The following is a 20,426-nucleotide window of genomic DNA, read 5'->3' as shown; positions in this document are numbered from 1 at the left end:
TTGTCCAAAGTGCGTGCAACTTTTAGCCAAAGAGAAACGTTGGGACTCAATTTTAAATTTTATCATTTTTAATAATATTTATTATGTGACATATTTAAAGTATTATTTTGTCAGTTAAATAATTAACATATAAAATCATTTAAAATGTGTCACATCAATAAGTGTGATTAAAAATAATAAAATTATATTATATATATATATATATACATACACACATCATGCATGTGTTCTTCATATTTCTTCACGGTTATTTTGACATTTTAGAATGCATGTGTTCTTCTTGAAAAGTTCTCCTGCAAGGAACTATATACAATAATTTCAAATCATCTGGTGGCAATAGCTAGCATCACTGAAAATACTAATATTAGTTATAGGGTCGTAACTTGTAATCATACGACAAATGCATTTTTCATTCACTTGTTTTGCTTCATTGGATCACTTGCATTCTCCCAGCACCTCCCTCCAGATTAGGCCAAACCTACTTGTAATACTATTTCTGAGTTTGTTTTGTCTTTGCATATTGCATGCCATGCATGCATGTCGGGTAGTCGATTAATTAACAAATAATGTTAGATACAGTCATAGGTTATGTAAGCGCAGTGCAATACTCTTTAGAGCATTCTCATTGGTTTAGCCAAATGCATATTCAAAATTTAGTCAATATCACACTTTTTTGCATTTATCTATTTTATTTAAATTCAATCTCCACATTGGATTAGCCATTCATTCTTTATATAATAATAAAATATTATTACATTAATAATTTTTTTATTTAATTTATTTGTATCACATTTTATAATTCTACCAATTTAATAATAATAATTATTATATTCTAATTAAATTAATATTAAAAAATCATATTTTCAGATGTCATTTAATGCTAATAACAAAAAAATTGACATTAAACTTATCTAAAATTTTATCTAAATTTTTTATTCATTAACCAAATATCTGGCAACATACACATTTCAATGTCAATAAAAAATCTGCACCTACATAAACACCTACAAGTGGTTAGAGTAAGAAATTAATATTTTAATGTTTGGTGAATCAATTATGGTTCTCTATCTTTGGCCAATCACTATAGCAGAAGTCTAAATTGTTTTAGAGATGTCCAATCCAATGTGGAATCTTTTTGGTATATAGATTATCTAAATTTTAGTCATCCTTCAACTTTGGCCAAGTCAATGAGGATGCTCTTATAAAAAGAGTGAGATTCATTATTAAAAAATTAATTTTTTTCATGTGGATATTATATTTACTCACTTTTTCAAGAGCAGTCAACAACGCTTGCGCATCCTATAACTACAAATATAATTTCGCTATCTAATTTTTAGAGCTTATTTGCATGCATATATATATATATATATATATATATATATATATATCTTTCTATTATATTAAGCGGCTATCGAGCCGCTACAAGTACATGAATGAATCAATGTTTTGAATACCGTACTGGATGGCGTACCGGTCAAGACACTGGAACGAAATATTTAGGTACCGATACCGTTTCGTGTACCGTTTCGGAATAGTCGATATATGAATAAATTATATATATAAATATATATAACAATTATATTCTAAAATAATAGTTTATATATGAATAAATTATATATAAATACATACATACATATAAATTATAAATAGTCTAATCTAAATTGGGGGTCAAAAAATAAACTTGTAGTTTGAAAAAACGAAAAAAAAAAAACACAGGCCGAAATATCGGCCGGTACCGGCCGAAATATAGGCCAGTACAGGCCGGTACAGGCCGAAATTTAGGCCGAAACGGTCGGTACCGGCCGGTATTTTGGCCGGTACGGTATATATCTAGTACCTGTACCGGCCGGATGGCCGAAACGAAAAATTTTGACCGTACCGGCCTGGTACGGTACGAAATTAAAAACATTGGAATGAATAGTACAATTCATCTTCCATATTTTTCTTTCTGTTTATTTTTTTTATGCCAGTTTTAGCCTTCTATTAATTAAGTTAGTGCATGTGTTTCTGTGTAGTTTGGGGATATATTTATCTTGTGCAGATGTTTAGAGGGTCGGCATATGTCTTTTTTTTTTTCTCTTTCAATCTTTTCTCTTTCCTCCTCTCCGAAAGCAAACTTTCTTTCCCTTCTTCTTCTCTTCGTCTTCTCTCTTCTCTGCATCTCTTCTCTTCTTTTAGTCTGCGTGTCTTCGTTTCCTATCTTCAAGTTTATTTTTTCCCTTTCATTTTGCTTGTCTGATGTGCATGTTTTCATCTTCAGGTTTGTGGTGTTTGATTTGTGTTGATCAACTGCATCTTCAGTTTCATGGGGATCCAGAGTATGGGTTTCATTTTTTTCCTTTCATTTTGTTGAAGATGATTTTGTTTTTGCTTGTTTGATGAAGAAGCGAACAACATGAAGAAAAGGAAATGCGAAGATGAATACAAAGGGATTTTAGATCTGACTGGTTTTGACAACCTCAGAGCTATGATTGAGGCCGAGGCTCTCAAAAGGAGGAACAAGAGGAAGAGAAATACAAAGAAGATACCCGTACGTGGTTCTCTCTCTGTTCTCTTTTTCTTTTTTCTTTTCTCCTTTCATCTTCTTTCTTTCATTTTATCAGTTGCAGCAAATGAAATATTGGAATTCATCAATTTACTTACTCGTCTGAAGTATGCTTTGAAAGAAAGACTCATTAGATGCACTAAAATAATCAAAGGCACTCGTTATCTCATCTTTTTACAGGAAAAGAATATGGCAACAGAGAAAAGTATACTGTTAAAGATGGAATCAAAAATAGAAAAACCTATGATTCTGATAGCAAGCAGTAAAGATGGAGATGCAAACATGGATAAGAGAAAATTAGAAGATGAATACAAAGTGATTTCATATCTGAGTGGCTTTGACAACCTTAGAGATATGTGCGAGGCAGAGGCTATCGTGAGGATGAAGAAGAGGAAGAGTCTGGAGCAAAGGAAAAAAAAGATTGAATGTAATGCTCAAGAGAATCAATGCACTATTGTCAAAAGTCTACAACTTTCTCTTTCCTATTTTTATTTTATCTCTACTTTTCCCTCAAGGATGACCAACATTTTGAAAGGCCCCAATATTTGTCAGCATTGTCACTAACAATATACTAAACACTACTAAAGAAAGGCGGTAATGATTATGGTTCTGATTTTCTAATACTTTTTCAAATTTACAATATAGGTAATGATGATTTTATCTGCTTTAATCATGAAAAAATAAATAATCTGTTCACATATTTATGTTTTTTACCCTCCTTTTTGTCCCTCAATTTGCTTTTGTTTTATTCAGATTTTACGGTTGTGTCCCTAAGTCCCTCAAACTAAAATAAAGGAATATATGTGGAAATGGAAGATGAGTGAGAATTTGAGCGAAAGAGAGCAATTGACCGTGTTGTGATTAATAGAGAGAGGACCGGAGAGCAACACGAAGGAGGAGGAAGATGAGGAGAGCTGACATTTTCTATACAAGTCATAAGCCTTTTGCACTCTCTCTCTCTCCTTGGATTTTTTTTTTTTTTTTGTAGTATAAAGATTTTGAACTTTTTCGGGTCTTTATAATTTACACAATCTTTGGCAGACAAACGGGAAAGGAATTTATAATGGGTTATCAGCAATTGATCAATAATGGTCAATGTCTTTATACTATGTGATAATTGTCAAAAGATAAAGACCTGTAGAATATTATGCATGGCTTGAAAATTATGGGCATACAACTACAAAGTCTCCTCGTACCAATTCACCTTGAGTGTGTCTGAAGATCAGATATATAATAGCAATAAGGATATGGTAACTCGAAAAGTTAAAGGAAAGGACAATAAAGGATCAACCAGTAGCCTAAAATGTGCATGGCTTGAAAATTATGGGCATGTCAATTTCTTTGAGATCATGTGCAGAATGGCTATATTGTACTAGAATTCACAAGCATAAACGATCAGTTGGCAAATATTTTCACCAAATCTCTGTCAGAAGATAGACTATGCATCATTAGAAGAGAAATAAGAATGATGTATGCCATGAATATCTATTAAATATATATATATTTTTTTATCTCAAATAACTTACAAAAACGTGAGACTTTTAGCCTCATTTTTCAAGCGCTTTTGCTCTTCATATATCAACACATTATCCTTATCTAAAGGAGTAGGCAGTCGAAATGAAGAGACAAGTAAGGATTTTAAATCCTTATTCTCTTGTTTTAAGTCTCCTATTTTTTTGTTAGACTCATAAATAAGTCGTTGAAGTTCATAAATCTTCTCGTTAACTTTTTCAACCTCACGAGTTCTGGACTACAATCGCCAGCAAAATGTGACAATGGATAATGAGTATCTAGTACCGAGACTCAACAGTTCATAAATGGCATATTCATCTGACTTCTTATTTAGATCACTCTCATGCTACATCATGGCACATAGGGTAGATGCAGAAATAAGTGGTGGCTGGGGTGCAGCATACCCCATGTAGTGAACAAGGGGATTGTTGGAATAAGATTGCTGAGCCATAAACAAAAAGGAAAAAGTTTAGAGAGTGAGAATGCAAATAGATTACAGAGAACAAAGAAGATTTGATGCGAATTAGATAAAACTCAAGACTGATTTTATAAAAATGGAAATGAGAATAAGACAAGCTATCAGTTCTTCAAATCTTACTTAGTCAAAAATTACAAGATACGCTGGATGCATATTGTCAGAAGTTATTTAGCCAAGCCAGCGAGATCAACTGCAAATTGTCCCTATTTTTCTCTTAAACACTGAACCTCTGTTGTTATCTGCTAATGTTGACTTTGTATTTGTACTATCTCTCGTTCAAACTCCTCTATTCGTAGTTGCAGGTCATGAGCATACCAGTCTACAAATTTCTTCAACTCCTTGTTTTCTTGTTTTAATCTTTTATTCTTTCTACTTTTATTAGCAAGCCTTTGATGCAACTCATATATTTGATTGTTAAGCCTATCAACCTCACTCACCCTTGCCAGTAACGTCCGAGACATGGTCATAATAGAGGCAGCATATTGAGCACTGAGCATTCTTGATCTTGCAACAACCTCAATATCAGTCCTACCAGAAAAATGCATATCTACTCCTTTCATGGCATTGACGGCCTTAGGAGAGAAAATTAGTGGTTGAGGCGTAAATAGTTCTTGATTCAAATCTGAAACATTATTGGAAGAATGTTGGTGGACCATTAAACAAAAACTAGGTCAATGAGCAATGTGAGAAATTTTTCTATGAGTATTCGAATGGTGAAAATGGTCTTTAAAAATAGAAACTCAGAGCATTCAAATATATGTAAAAGTTGATAGAGTTAATCCAGGGACCGGGGTTCGAGGCTTTGCAGCACTTGTCAGGACCCGAGCGGGGCTCGAGACTTTGAACCATTTGTCGGGACCGGGCGGGGCTCGAGGCTTTGCAACACTTGTTGGGACCCGAGGCTGCTCAAGGCTTTGCAGCGTCTTTCAGGATCTGGGTAGCTCCAATTATTCAACTCTCCACAGTTTTCGTCCGTCCATTGGCATTAGTTACTATGTAAAACAATATTATAGGGTCGGGATAGGACGTGTATGGTCACGTTTAATCACGTGGCTCTGTAATAAATATGTCAAATTCTAAATCCTTTTTTCCTAACTATTTAGAGAGATTTTGGATTTTCTCATTGCTTAATTTATTACAGAAAAGTTAGAAACTTTAAGATTAATTGTGTACAAAAATATTTTTTAGAACTTATCTTTTTCTCTTTGCATTAAATTATTGATTAAAATCATTTTTTTTTATATAAAAACACAAAGCATGAAAAATAAATAAATAAATAAATTCCAACAATTTATATATGTGCGTGTATACAATGTAATCAAAACCTACAATGTCTTTTGTGTCTAGACAGAAATTATCCTCCTTATCAGGAGATCTAAATATATAAAAGATTCTCCACTGTTCATTTCAAGACCTGTACGTGCATTTGTTTTTTATATATATATATATTGTTTTTTTTTTTTTTGTCTCTGCATGTAATTTTTAGTGGGTAGTTGTTTTGAAGAACAAATTAATTTTGGCAAATATTTTATTTAAGAAGTTTGATACTTGATATTGATCTATGCTTTTTATAGGTTCCTTTTCATGGTATTTTTAGATTTGATATGTTATTTGTTACGATCATTTCCTTGTTGATTTAAAGTGTAAATAATTTGGTTGTATGTATTGTTCAACGTAAAAATTAATAAAATTGTTTATAGCATTTAAGATGCATCATTGGGGTGCGGATTTCACTTATGCAGTTATTATTTATTCATTTAGTCTTTGCTTGTGTGAAATAGTATCCAACATTTGGAAGAATCGTTTCCTTTATTAACATAATGAGAAGTGGTAAGATTGCGTTAATGAGTTGTGCAATATTTGTTTTGAAACAGTATTATTTAATTTTGTGAAATTTAAGTTTCAAAACTATTTCTTGAAGATCATGAAAAACAACCTGTAAAAAACATCCCGTATAGAGATTTACCAAAAGATAAAAAAGAAGAACTCCGTAGAAAACAAAGAGAAATATATACTAAAAAAAAAGCATCTAGAAGTGATTCGATTCAATTAAAAGAGTTAGCTTCATTCAGTGGTGAAGATTTCGTTTCTTTTGGTGGTGATCAAATGACTACGTCAAATGATGACCCTTCAAATGATGATGTTCAACATATAAACATCGTTTAGGACTTTAGTCTTGTACAGAAAGTGTCAAAGAGACAACGAATTTTTTGTTAAACTTGTATTAAACTTATCAAAAACAACTTTGCTAAAACTTTGGATTTATCTATGGGACTATCTTACTATTTTAACTAATGTCTTTATCTTATAATCTATGCAAGCATATAAAAAAAAATAGATTTCAATCAATAATTTAATGCATAGAAAAAAATTGTAAGTTCTAATAAATATTTTTGGGTAATAATAGTTAAGTATTGGATAATAATTATGAAGTATAGTTAGCTAGCTCATGATTATCAAGCAAAGCAACATCAACATAAAAAAAAAAAAAAAATAGGTTCTTGGAACTTGCTTTTGTATACAGGGTCTGTGTAGTGAAAAAGTAATGGTTCTATCTCAACACAACACTTAGATGGAGGTGAATAGGTGTAATTCGATTTTGATGGTCTATTTAAAAATATTGTTAAACAAACAATTAATCAATGAAATAAAACACACAAATAATCAACACAACAATTTGGTCATGAAGTGAAAACTCATTTGAAAATTGTTTTCAAAATCTAAAATCACTCTAGGTGTAAGTCATCACCTCAAATCCACACTAAAAACTTTAGTTTGTTACAACCATTTTAGAAGCACTCACAAAATCTTTGTAGTGGCTAAACTTGGCTTGCAACACCAAGAGTGATCCACTCGATCTCTGCACGCATGTAGTGCCAAAACTCCGACCTTTCTATAGCTTCCCACGAGAACCTCTCGATCTCTGCATCAACGGCAGCTTCGAAAACCTTCCAGCCAATGAACACGTCCACACCAATAGACTTAACTATGTTTAATCTTGAGGGTGATATATGAAGATGTATTTTCCATGAGAGAATTAACTTTGAATGTGGAAGAGAGTTTCTCTCAAGTGCTCTTGGAAGAGGCTTTGTTTTAGCTCAGTTTCTCCACACTTTAGGACATAAAATAAGTTTCTTTTTATACTCACCAAGGAATACGACACTCAAACCCTAGTTTAAGTGACAATTCTGAACATTCGCTCGAGCTACATGTTGAGTGTGTGTCGAGCGCACAATATACTTAAGAAGTCGCTTGAGCTACATGTCGAGCGGTAGTTGAGCAAACTGTTTGTCTGACTTCCTCTCGAGCTCCATGTCGAGCGCTATGTCGAGCGAACTTTCTGTATGAGTTTCACTTGAACACTATGCCGAGTGTCTTTCGAGTGAACTCTCTGTATGCGTTCTGCTCAAGGGCTATGTCGAGCAACTTTTGAGCGAACTCTCTATATGAGTTCTGCTTGAGCCATGTTGAGCTCACTTCAACCTCTTTTCACTTTAATACACTTCAACACTTGTTAGTTGTTACAACATAATTTAACAAAAGTTTTCGTAAGAATATGCCAACACACTCATTTTTACATTAACAACTACTTATCTAAAAAAATTAAGACTCACATTCACGTGTGGGTTAGACTCTCTTTAATGAATGAGCCCAACATATGAAATATTTAATTAAATAGGATAAAGTGTAAAGTTATGATTCGAACTCAAAATCTCTGTTCTGATACTATGTGAAAATATCACTTATTCCAGAAGCATAACCTGATAGAAAGATGTAAGATTTAATTATTTGTATTATATTGAGTCATGAATTCGATAATGATTAATCTACTTTTTGTTGTTTGCTCGTTGATCAGGCTCTCAAACTCCACCACGAATGTGGTTGTTTAGGAGAGTCTTTATCCATAAAAGATGGTTAGATGGGCTGTGATCACACTGCAGTATCAACCGCTGGATGTTGGCTTTCAAATTGACTTTGATTGGCCGACAATAGAATTTCCTCTCATATATAGTCTTGTAGATTATGATGATGATTGTTTAGCTATCAATTCCTGGTTAACAATAATTTTGTAATTGGTGATTGGTTCTGATCCATTGGCTACGATGGTTTTATTATTGGTGGCAATGGTATCATATAATGCTAGGTGTGGTATGCCTCAGACCTTAGGACCATAACCGAATAGGAGGGAAAATATAAATTATTATTATTATTATATGAGACAATTGCAAAATCAGTATTTCAATTTTCTAGGTTTTTGTGATTTGAGACTTCAGTTTTCAACTTTTACAAAATTGATACTTTAATTTCAAGAAACTTGTAATTAAGTATCTCTGTCAATCTCTCGTTAGAAAACTAATATGATACCATATATTAGCAAATTAAAAATTGATAACGAATGCCACATCACAATCCTTCTATTAAATTGATGGACAAATGAGTAGTAGTAAGTACCATCGAGCTAACAAGGTAACTAGTTGAATAAGTTGAAAACTCATGTACTTTTGAAGCAATGTAAAGGGGTATGGTGGACTTTCTTAGCTATTGGGCCACCATGTATTAGACCTAGAGGGAAGCCATCAAGCCAATGGCTTATTTTAGTGGGTGGGTGGGTTGTGGGTAGGGGTGCTACACTGCTACCTGCCCTATACGGGTTGGTGGCCACCCATCCCGTCCTCGCTTGGGTAGGGTGACTAAATCTACCTTCGCACTCCATCCTCGCTTGGATAGGGTGACCATTCAATTTGCTTCCCCAGCAAGCATATTGGTGCCACCACTATCGAGTCACCTTATCCAATAACACATTTTTCACAAAAAAAGTCTAACAAAATCGCATATAATTATAAAAATCTCACAAATCCAATAAAAAATCAAAACAAATGTACAAAGTTACAGATCAAACCAATCCAAGTAGTAATCGATCTATGGGTAGATCTTTATGGCCCATGGTCGTTGTTGTGGTTCATAAAACTTTCAGACCCATGACTGTGACTGTGGGTATTTAACGTATATATTCACGGCCACGACTGTGGTCTTAGGTTGTAGAGACCCATGACCAAGCTGTGGTTTTACCTTCATAGACTGTAGCTTGGTCGTGACCCACAATAATGGAGAGAAGTTGGCTTAGAGAAGGAGGAGAAAAAGAAGAGAAGAGTGTGGAAAACAGAAAGGAGAGAGAAGAGAGGACGGTGAACATACTGAACATCCACTAAGGCCTGAGGATCCCCCTTGTCCACCCCGAGCATTTTAAAAGGGCTTCAATCCGCCTGTCTGCTTGCCGTATGTGGGCAGATGCCCCTCGCCAGCCCAAATGGATGGGCTGGATGCGGGTCCCACCCAATAGGCCTAGTCGTGGGTGGGCAATGTTCCATCCAACCTATCGAAGAATGCTTTTTTTTTTTTATTATTATTATTTGATTATTTTAGAATATTTAATCTAATTCCTATAATGACATCTTGTTTTGTCATTGGATGAAAAAAATCAGGAATAGGTATTTATTGAACTGCATAGGGTTTGTTTGGGGTTGCGATAGGAGTTTTAAAAATTGCTTAAATAGCCTTAAAAACTCTTTAATGGAAAAACTAGATTGTTTGAGTGTTACATATTAAAACACTTTTAATCTAAATAAGCTAAAAAAGTACGTTTGAGGAAAAACATCATGATACTTTTCTTCAAACGTGCTTTTCCGGATGATGTAGAACTTAATTCAAATTTTAAACAGATTGTTAAGGGAGGAAACTACTCATACAATTTTCAAATAATTATAATTTTCAAACTTTTAAAGATATAGTTATAATTTTTAAAAATTCAAATAATTATAATTTCTACATTAAAAAATATTTTTTTAATTTGATTTGTTTCTAAATAAATGTAATATATTTAAAAGTGTTTTAAACATATAATTACTAAATAATATCTATTTCACCCCCATTTAAATCACAACCTTCCACTCCCCTTGCTAGTTGCTGCTCACCCACGACGGATTACCTTCCCATTTCTCCCTTCTTCTTTTTCCAATAGAAGTGCAACGGATTTAGATCCTTTCTCCCATCTCTGGCAGCCGTTCGTCCCAAGAATCGCGGGTTACACTTTTCTCCTTCAATTTTTCCTTGGTAAGAGGTTACACTTTTGCCCTCCCTTTTTCCCCTTCAACATTTGTGGACAGTTAGGATGATACATTGGTCTGCGATTTTTTTGTAGCTTCAATTTTTGGTCTGTGATAACTGTGATGAGATCGCGATGAAGAATAGTGAAATGAGAATATTATTGAGATCGTTTGTAGCTTCGAAACAGTGATGAGATCATGGAATTTTTTGTCTGTGCTGACAATTTTTTTTTTTGTCTGTGTTGCACAGATTCGAGATAGAGAGGTGATTACCTTCCACGAAAATTCAGGCTGGGTTTGTGGGCAAAATGCGAAGTGGGCTATTGAGGGAGGAAAAGTGATGACCCCAAGAGAACTCTCTCTATTTTTTGTGTTTTGGTTTTTTAATGGGAATGACTATACATCAGCTTGTAGCCGCAACACACCTCACATAATTTTTTTTTTTTTTTTAAACTCAATACATTAAGTGTGCTGCAGCTACGGGCTGATGTAAATAATTTTTCTTTTTTAATACACGTCTGCGGCACTTAAGTGGCTTCTCCCACTCTCTTCCTAACATACACCCAAAAAAGATTTCAACAAGGATGATTCGTTAACGTTTGCAAACAAAATATTCGGGGTGGTGTGTGAGGACAGGCCCATGAAACCTTACTTCAAAGTTTAAACAACGGATCATCGGCCCATTATAGGGTATCCAGATCACTAATATCGATTGAACCGTAACCGTCGGATCCAGGGTCTTCGTTAACGTCCCAACTCCTCTTCTTTCTCCTCTCCGTGCACTATATAGTGCCGTTGCCTCCTTTCACTTCGCTCTTTGACTGCCTCTCACCGACCTCAAGGCCTCAGAGATTCGAAGTTGATTTCGAACTCTGCAACGGCTATTGATGAGCGAGATGGAGCTCCGTCGGGAAAGTTCGGGACAAGCGTTGGAGTTGAATCGTGGAAAACGTTCGTGGAGGTAAGCCAGTTTTTCACTTGGCTTAAGGTGTTTGGCTGCTGAGGAAAAAGTAGGATTAGTCTATTTGTCTTATTTTTAATAGAAACGGAAGCATTGAAAATAACTGGCCTTGAATTTAAAACATTGTCAATGCTTATATTTAATGAGTTGTTTTCTTTTTTTAATGATTCTGTTTCATAGTTTGGAAGATTCTGATAGCAATGCACTAATCTTGCCTGAAAAGAAAAGGAACAAAAAGAAAGGCGTTGATAAGGTAAATTCGCTAGCTAGTTAACTATTTTGTTTTGATTTACTTTTTTTTTTTTGGGTTAAGATTTCACAATTCTTATGTACAGGAATGCAAAAGAATTAGAATGGATAAGAATCCCAAGCTGAGCAAAGCTCAGAAAAGGAAGTTGAAGAAGTTAGAGGTGCTTGCACATGCAAATCTAATTTGGTTAATTCATTTTGCGTACTAGACCGAAACCCTTAAGTGGCTTTTGTTAATGCAGGAGGAAAAGGAAAAAGCACTTTGGCTGTCAAAAAGCATTGAGACCTTGGAGTATGTCATTGTGTTTTCCTAAAATGATTTATTTATTTATTTATTTTCTAGAAGCTCATGGAATTTTAAAATCTATCTTTCAGGAAGTACAAGCTTCCGGAGGACGCATTTCATCTTCTGCTATCTTCACGAGATATTGGTCGTGTTAGTATAGTTAAATCCATTTTATCTTATTAAAAAAGTTATCTTTTAACATTACCGTTAAACTCCTTTCGTAATGTCCCATCTTAATGTGAGATGAATTGATGAATATCCTAATTTTTCAAGGTTATAAAAAATTGTATGGGATTGTATTTATGAGATAGAATTATCTGAATGTAGGCTGAAACCATGAAGGAAAAACATAGGAGGGCTGTGCACTTTTCTAAGGCAGGATTAGAAGTTCCAGATTGGGACAAACCTTTTGAAAGAAAGGGTGGTGATTCTGCCACTGGTGGAACTGAACTTGAGGGGGACGGAATTTCTTTAAGGCAGGATTTCAACGAGGATGATTCATTGCAACCAATGATACTTAGAGGAGAAGCCCCGAAGATTCTGTCTAAAACAGACAAGATTCCTTCAAGGAAGGATTTCAACAAGGATGATTTATTCCAACCAATGATACTGGAAAGAGAATCCCAGAATTATGAATCTGTTCCTTTGGACTCTTCTCAAGGGGCAGTTCGGTGCATTGAAAACAGTGGATCAGTATGTCTAATCCTGTATTTTTGCTTTTCTTTGGCCAATGAATGTATAGGACGTGTGTGTGTCTCCCAGAGTTTGGATAGTATTAGTACGTACACATGGACACATAACCTATTAATCCTAATGGATGATTGTGCATGTTCAATGATCTATATTTTTTCCATAATTTTTAAAACTCAGATCAATTTAACTAAACTCAACTAAACATTGAATCCTACTGGTTCAAGTCGATCCATATCTGACACACCAAGTAATTATGTGTGGTTTGTCGTTGTTCTTATATATTATTCTTCTTTTAATTTTTTTGATAAGTATTCTTCTTTTAATGCAAAGGCACATGATTTCATTGCATCTGATTATTCATGAAACTATCTGTCAAGCTAATATATGGAGGTAAGAAGTTCAATTGTTTATGAGGTAGGTGAGAAATTAAGAGTCTTTAAAAGGACCACCTAATCTTATGATACTCAAAGATGGTAATCTAAATGGAACTTTAATTTTCTTTGTTTTATTATGTTTATAAAATGTCCATAAAATAAGCATGCTTTGCAGTTACAGCTAGTACTGTTTGCAATTTACGTCTGTTGTGTACCAGAACTCAATCGAGAAGCAATACATGACATGTATCGTTTTTTGTTTGAGTTACATAATATGCACAACTGAGTGATAAGAACTACAATTCACTCTGTTAGTTTCCATATATTTTGTGGTTGACAAATAGGAAACTGGGCATTTGACATGTGACAGGATAAGGCAGATGTGAGCCAAAAGGTTGATTACAGCGGGAAATTTAACACACAGGGTTGTCCTGCTCAAGAACCTTTATCTATCCCAACTGTCGTGCATGTATCTAGGCCGAATGAGATTCAGAACACTAGGAAGGATCTTCCAATAGTCATGATGGAGCAGGAGATAATGGAAGCTATAAATGATCATTCAGCTGTGATCATATGTGGAGAGACTGGGTGTGGTAAAACTACTCAAGTTCCTCAGGTGGGTATTGCTTAATGCTTGATTGTGATATACAAGCTGAATTCACACTTTTTTCCCCTTTGCATGACAATCCTATTCTGCATTTTGCTTAACATTGTTCAGTTTCTTTATGAAGCTGGCTTTGGTTCAAGCCAGTCCAGTACTAAAAGAGGGATTATCGGTGTTACTCAACCGCGCCGTGTTGCTGTACTTGCCACTGCCAAGCGAGTGGCATTTGAGCTTGGTTTCCATCTAGGTCAAGAGGTTGGGTTTCAAGTTAGGTATGACAAGAGGATTGGAGAGAGTTGCTCAATCAAGTTCATGACTGATGGAATTTTACTACGAGAAGTTCAGGTTTTGCCTCCTCTGATTGTACATTCTACTAGCAATTATGATGCGAACAACTACTGATAATTTTGACCTAGTTGTACTTGGCTATGCCCATTATACATGATTAGGTTTCTGTTCATGGTGGACAAGTTGATAACCAAACAATTAGATCTTTGTCTCTTTGTATGTTTGTGTGTGTGTTTGAGAGAGAAGAGAGAGAGAGAGGGGGAGGGGAAGCAGGGAGGGAGGGAGAGTTTCTGGAAGGGGTCTATCAGTTTTGTTAAAAGGTGCTTACATTGCTGGTTGGGGCTTCTCAGACATACATTCTGTTGGTTGAATTTCTGCATAGTTCAACTTCTGATGATGAATTAAGCATATGAGGGGAAGAATTTACATTCTCAGTGGTGATAACTGATAGTTGATGAATTTTTTCGTAAATGCTTCCGATTATTTTTTGTAGTGATGGGAGTTATCTTTTTGTCCCTCTAAAACCTAAAAAATTTGTTCACTGCTTTTGTTTGGGAAATGATTTTGTGAGAATTGTAGTATTTATATATGCTTTCAGCAATATTCATGAGATACTGATGTTTCAGTGCTCAGACTGGGGGACAAAGCCCGATTTATTTTAGTTTCACCATAGCTTCATAGGTGGATTTCTTCTTCTTCTTTCTTCCCCCTATGTCATATGTTATTATTCCAGATTTTCTTCTGTGTTTTACATCAAGTATGTTCAGTTAAAATGAGTTACCTTCTTTCCAAGGTAGTTAAATGAAAACACTTTTTGCCACAGAATGATTTTTTGCTGAAGCGTTATTCTGTCATAATTCTTGATGAAGCTCACGAGAGAAGCTTGAACACAGACATACTGATTGGAATGCTTTCTCGTATAATTAAAATTCGCCAGGTAAGCCTTGATAGGTATTATCTTTTCCACGTGACGCTTATATCTTTTCTCCTTGTCATAAGATATTCTGCTTGATGACAGGATGAATATGAGAAGCAGCAACAAATTGTGCGTACAGGACAAAGTGTAAGTCCAGATGATGTGATTTCTCCATTAAAACTTGTGCTGATGAGTGCCACCTTGCGAGTGGAAGATTTTATTTCTGGGAGAAGGATATTTAACGATCCTCCACCTGTTATAGAAGTTCCAACTAGACAGTATCCGGTAACCATACACTTCTCAAAGAGAACAGAGATCTTTGATTATATTGGTCAAGCATATAAAAAGGTCTTGGCAATTCACAAGAGGCTGCCACATGGGGGTATACTTGTCTTTGTCACTGGCCAGAGGGAAGTAAACCACTTGTGTCGGAAGCTATCTAAAGCTTCAAAGGAGCTGGTTGTGAAAACATTAAGGAAGGATGTTGGAACTGATGGCACTGGGGTCTCCCAAACAAAATCTGTTGAAGACATAAATATGAAGGAGATTAATGATGCATTTGACTTTGATGGGAATTCAATTCACCAGTATACTGACAGGTTTAGCTCTTATGAGGAAGATGAGTGTGATATAGATGAGGATGACTCAGATGTTTCTTATGATTCGGAAACAGAGAGTGAACTGGAAATTGATGATGATGTTGATGGGGACCCATCCCGTCAGACCACCAAAGAGGATGATCGCAATCTATTAAATGTTTTAGGGGAGGATGGGAGCCTTGCTTCACTAAAAGCTGCTTTTGAAACTTTGGCTGGGAAACCTGCATTAAACTCTTCTGATGGTAAACATGCCCCACTTTCTAGTCCAGAAGGGTGCTTAGACCAATCCAATCCAAGCATAGGGAACAAAAGGGGGGAAAAAGATCCAAGCCTAGGGAACAAAAGGGGGGAAAAAGGTTTCTGTGCTGGTATATTGCGTGTTCTGCCTCTTTATGCCAAGCTGTCTGCTGCTGACCAGCTTTGTGTTTTTAAAGAAGTACAGGAAGGAGAGAGACTTGTGGTTGTTGCCACTAATGTGGCTGAAACCTCTATAACCATCCCAGGCATCAAGTATATTGTTGATACTGGGAGAGAAAAGGTGAAGGCCTACAACTCCTCCAATGGCATGGAAACATACCAAGTACAGTGGATAAGTAAGGCATCGGCTGCTCAACGTGCAGGAAGAGCTGGAAGAACTGGGCCTGGCCACTGTTATCGTCTCTACTCTTCTGCAGTTTTTAGTAATATACTTCCTGACTTTTCTCTTGCTGAAATATCTAAAATGCCAGTTGATGGCGTTGTCCTTCTCATGAAATCCATGCGTATCGATAAGGTTGGTTAAATGTGTTTGTCGGTTCTTAATCTACCTTTTATTTAAAGTTTGGGTGGTGTCACTTTCTATGTTGTGAGTTTTGTGCTTGACAAAGTAGACTTGCACTGGAAAATTTTCCTGTGTCGTAATTAAACCTAATTTGTTACATAAACATGTTTTTGTGGTGGGTTTTTAATTGTCCTATGTTTTCCCTGACTGATTTGTAGTCTTTGATTATATTTTGGTCTCTGAATTTCGTGAGTTGTGAATTTAGGTTTCTGACACCCTATATTGTTTGTGGTTTCAGGCTACTGTTAATTGGTCAATAGGTAGCCCCTGCTTGTTTTATTCATAAATCAGCGTATTTAGTTGATATTGTTACCAAATATATAAATGGTGGAAGTTTTTGGCTGTTCAGTACCTAAGGGACTACCTGTTCTGGCTGTTACTTTTACTCTTCTAAAGTTGATGATTCTTTTGATTCTCTTTGTTCTATGCTAGGTTCAAAACTTTCCATTTCCAACTCCTCCCAAGATCACTGCATTGGTTGAAGCAGAGCAGTGCTTGAAGGCTCTAGAAGCTCTTCATAGCAATGGCAAATTGACACCCTTAGGGAAAGCCATGGCTCGTTTTCCCATGAGTCCACGCCACTCCCGGATGCTCCTTACCGTTATTCAGACTATGAGGATGGTGAATTGTTATGCCCGTGCAAATCTAGTTTTGGGATATGCGGTTGCAGCAGCTGCAGCTTTGAGTTTGTCAAATCCTGTTGTCTTGCAGTTTGAAGGAAGTGATGTGAATAAAGATGACCTAGAGCATGATGAGAAATCTGGTACTCAAGTCGACCGGGAAGTCATTGGCAAGCAAGAAAAATTGAGGAGAAAGAAACAGAAAGAAACTGCAAAAATGTTCCATGCAAAATTTTCGAACCCTAACAGCGATACTCTGACCATAGCATATGCACTGCAGTGTTTTGAACTCTCCGGCAGCCCAGTGGAATTCTGCAATGACAATGCATTGCACCTGAAAACCATGGAGGAAATGTCCAATCTACGAAGGCAGCTACTTCAACTGATCTTTGAAAAAGGCCTTTGTGGCACTGAGCAGGATTTCTCTTGGATTCATGGAACTCAAGATGAAGTAGAACGTGCTTGGAGAGTTTCCTCCAATAATCCCCCTCTTTTGCTGAATGAAGAAGAGCTCTTGGGCCAAGCTATCTGTGCTGGATGGGTAGATAGGGTTGCCAAACGCATTAGAGGAGCTTCAAGACTGTCAGAAGGAGACACAAAAACACATGCAGTACGGTATCAAGCTTGTATGGTAAAAGAAACTGTGTTCCTCCATCGTTGGTCATCTGTTTCTAGTTCGGCCCCTGAGTTCTTGGTTTACAGTGAATTGCTACAGACAAAACGACCATACATGTATGGTGTGACAAGTGTGAAACCAGAGTGGCTTGTTAAATATGCTAGCTCTTTGTGTACCTTCTCCTCAGTCCTTACAGATCCCAAACCTTATTATGAGCCTCAATCTGACCAAGTATTCTGTTATGTCATTCCTACTTTTGGGCCTCATTTATGGGAACTTCCCCTACATAGTTTGCCAATCACAAATGATATGCAACGAGTGACAGTTTTCGCTTATGCTTTGCTTGAAGGAAAAGTGTTACCATGCTTAGGGTCTGTTCGTAAGTTTATGTCAGCCCCTCCTAGTAGCATTTTGAGGCCACAGGCATCAGGTCAAAAAAGGGTCGGAAATCTTTTGAACAAGTTAAAGACCAAATTAATAGATAGCTGCTCTATGTTAAGAGAGGTCTGGATGGAGAACCCTAACGAGTTGCATTCAGAAATTCTGGGCTGGTTTCAAGAGAGTTTCCACAAGCACTTTCAAGTTCTTTGGTCAAAAATGCATGGTGAAATTCTTTTAGAACCTCAAGAACGCTTCCCCAAAAGAGGAAGAGTTAAAAGCAAAAGCAAGAAGTGATCTTCTTGTGTAAAAAGCTGGACTGCAAGTACTATAATTATTTAATCTTGTCGCTCTTCGGATATCTGAAAGAGCTGGAGCAAGGTCTAAAATGAGAAAAGGATAGAAGATCAGTACATTAATGACCTGTTGACTGAAACTTCATTGCAGTGGGTGATATTAGTGAACTCACACAGGTAACCACATAAACCCATTTTGTCTTCCTTTTAGTTCAAAGAAATTGGGAAAAGGTAAAAAAAGGGTTTCTACACTTGTTTAAATGATGAACTTGTTGCAGTTTTCATTGGATTTCTTAGAATGGATGTACATTAACATAATCGACATCAACTGCTTGTGAAACCAAGATTATCTTCAAGTTTTATACTTTGTTATTTATGCTATATTGCTGCAATGCTGAGGCTACTGTGATGAGCTCATGAATTTTCAATTATTTAAGCTAGTTTAGTTTCATTCAAATCTTCTTCTTCTTCTTTTTTATTTTTTATTTTTTATTTTTATCTTCACTTAAACAACCCAGCACAAATGGTGGGTGGTAAAGAATGCCGTTTAGAAAAAGTTTCTTTTGATGAGTTTCATCCTTTGTGTTCTTGGTTAGACTGCTTGAATGAACCCTTTTTTTCCTGGATTTTGTTTTTTGGTCTGTATATATGAGTTGAGGTAATTGCAAACTTGATCAGAATCTTGATATGCTATATGTGATATATATATATATATATATATATTTATAAGATGTCCTATATATTGGTACTCAGCTCCAATTCCTACACGGGGCCCTTTAAAAAAAAAAAGTTAAAGTTTTATAGGGATAACTACCTTTTATACCTTCAAATTATTACTATTTTTTCATTTTGTTCCCAAAACTATTAAAACTGACACATTGCACTCCTAAATTATAAAAATTTGAAATTTGTACCCTCTTTTAAGACCGTTCAGATTGTACCACGTCACCATTGTTCTTTCATTTTAATGGTCAAAATTGGATGGAGGTGCAAAATGAAAAAATGGTAATAGTTTAGGGTGTGAAGTACAAAAACGTTGATAGTTTCAGGATGGAAAGTGAACTTTCATCCTATTTTATATTGTATTGACTACTGAGTTTGCTTAAGCTCACAAATCATAGTGGGTTCATCACGGTCATACCAGTGCCTTGGTTGGTTGGTTCATTTTGTTTGTTTCTAATTTGTTTTTTACATTTACCACTTTTTTGATGTGGGGCTCTTTATATTATGATATCATGATTCATCCTCTTCCCCTTGCTTCCATTGTTTGAATTGCAATAACCATCTGATGTTTGACACATCTGTAGGGTTTGTATGGACCCCCCCATGTATAGTTTCTCCACGTGTTTGAAACTTTGCAAGCCGCAAAGACTGAGCATCCTCAAGTGTCCTGTTTCTCTCTAGATTCACTGAAAAGTGAGAAAGTGAGCAGCGGTTATATGTTTATTCTGTTTCTTTTTATGTCCTTTATCCGGTTGAACATTTCATGATGCTAAAGCTCGCACCAAAAATACCAGTCTTCTCGTCCAACTACTGGTAAAAGAGCACCCAGTGGCATCTAGCAATGTTCCAAGCCGGCTTGCTATATTTATTACCTTCTCATAATTTTTATTTTTCTTGTGCACGAGTAATATGATTTTTCTTTTCTAAAATTTAGTGGTTTCCATGTTATTTGTTTCTCTAAAGGTTTCGAAAACTCCTATAGAGAACTTTCTTTTATGTACCGATAAAAAATAAGTAAATTTGTCTCCTAATATGTTTCTAAAATAGGTTTCATATATATATATATATATATATATATATGAAATATATAACCGTTGAAAATAGATAATTTTAAAGAATTGACTATTTCTAATTAAAATGGAAACTGATAACTATATATTCATTAAAACTTAGAGAAAATAATAAAGAGTACGTGAAGGAAATATTTTTCCGCGAAATGATAATTATTTTAAAATTCTAATATGATTTATAAATAAAGTAATAAAATAGTAGTCTGTATATTTTTATTTAATAACGTTAGGGTGTATATTAAATGTGCGTTTCAAATATGCGCACAATTACAAGTAGTTTTTATCTTTTTATTG

At 35.4% G+C, this 20,426-nt stretch overlaps 1 protein-coding gene across 2 annotated transcripts; it reads left to right on the top strand.

Moving 5' to 3' along the window:
- The first annotated feature begins 11,442 nt into the window (after positions 1-11,442).
- Positions 11,443-20,018, top strand: LOC108994138 (ATP-dependent RNA helicase DEAH13). 2 transcript variants are annotated; one of them, XR_001996641.2, is made up of 12 exons: positions 11,443-11,600; positions 11,781-11,853; positions 11,936-12,010; positions 12,092-12,141; positions 12,225-12,285; positions 12,463-12,828; positions 13,573-13,818; positions 13,921-14,151; positions 14,918-15,031; positions 15,113-16,381; positions 16,862-18,516; positions 19,647-20,018. XR_001996641.2 is itself a non-coding variant. In XM_018969235.2 (11 exons), the coding sequence occupies exons 1-11, from the start codon at positions 11,527-11,529 to the stop codon at positions 18,338-18,340; spliced, it is 4,038 nt and encodes a 1,345-aa protein (XP_018824780.1). In that variant the 5' UTR covers positions 11,443-11,526; the 3' UTR covers positions 18,341-18,715. The 2 variants fall into 2 exon arrangements, 1 of the variants encoding a protein (XP_018824780.1); XM_018969235.2 differs by lacking the exon at positions 19,647-20,018 and having other exon boundaries at positions 16,862-18,715.
- The last annotated feature ends 408 nt before the right edge of the window (positions 20,019-20,426 follow it).

The sequence above is a fragment of the Juglans regia genome, chromosome 11 (genome assembly GCF_001411555.2).
Source record: "Juglans regia cultivar Chandler chromosome 11, Walnut 2.0, whole genome shotgun sequence".
Taxonomy (NCBI): domain Eukaryota; kingdom Viridiplantae; phylum Streptophyta; class Magnoliopsida; order Fagales; family Juglandaceae; genus Juglans; species Juglans regia.
This window is presented reverse-complemented; position numbering and strand designations above follow the sequence as displayed.

Excerpts from the sequence above, each read along its gene's own strand:
- LOC108994138 (XM_018969235.2), top strand. The coding sequence starts at position 11,527 with ATGAGCGAGATGGAGCTCCGTCGGGAAAGTTCGGGACAAGCGTTGGAG. Across the intron at positions 12,142-12,224 it reads AAAAGCATTGAGACCTTGGA|GAAGTACAAGCTTCCGGAGG; the intron begins GTATGTCATTGT and ends TCTATCTTTCAG. Across the intron at positions 12,829-13,572 it reads GCATTGAAAACAGTGGATCA|GATAAGGCAGATGTGAGCCA; the intron begins GTATGTCTAATC and ends GACATGTGACAG.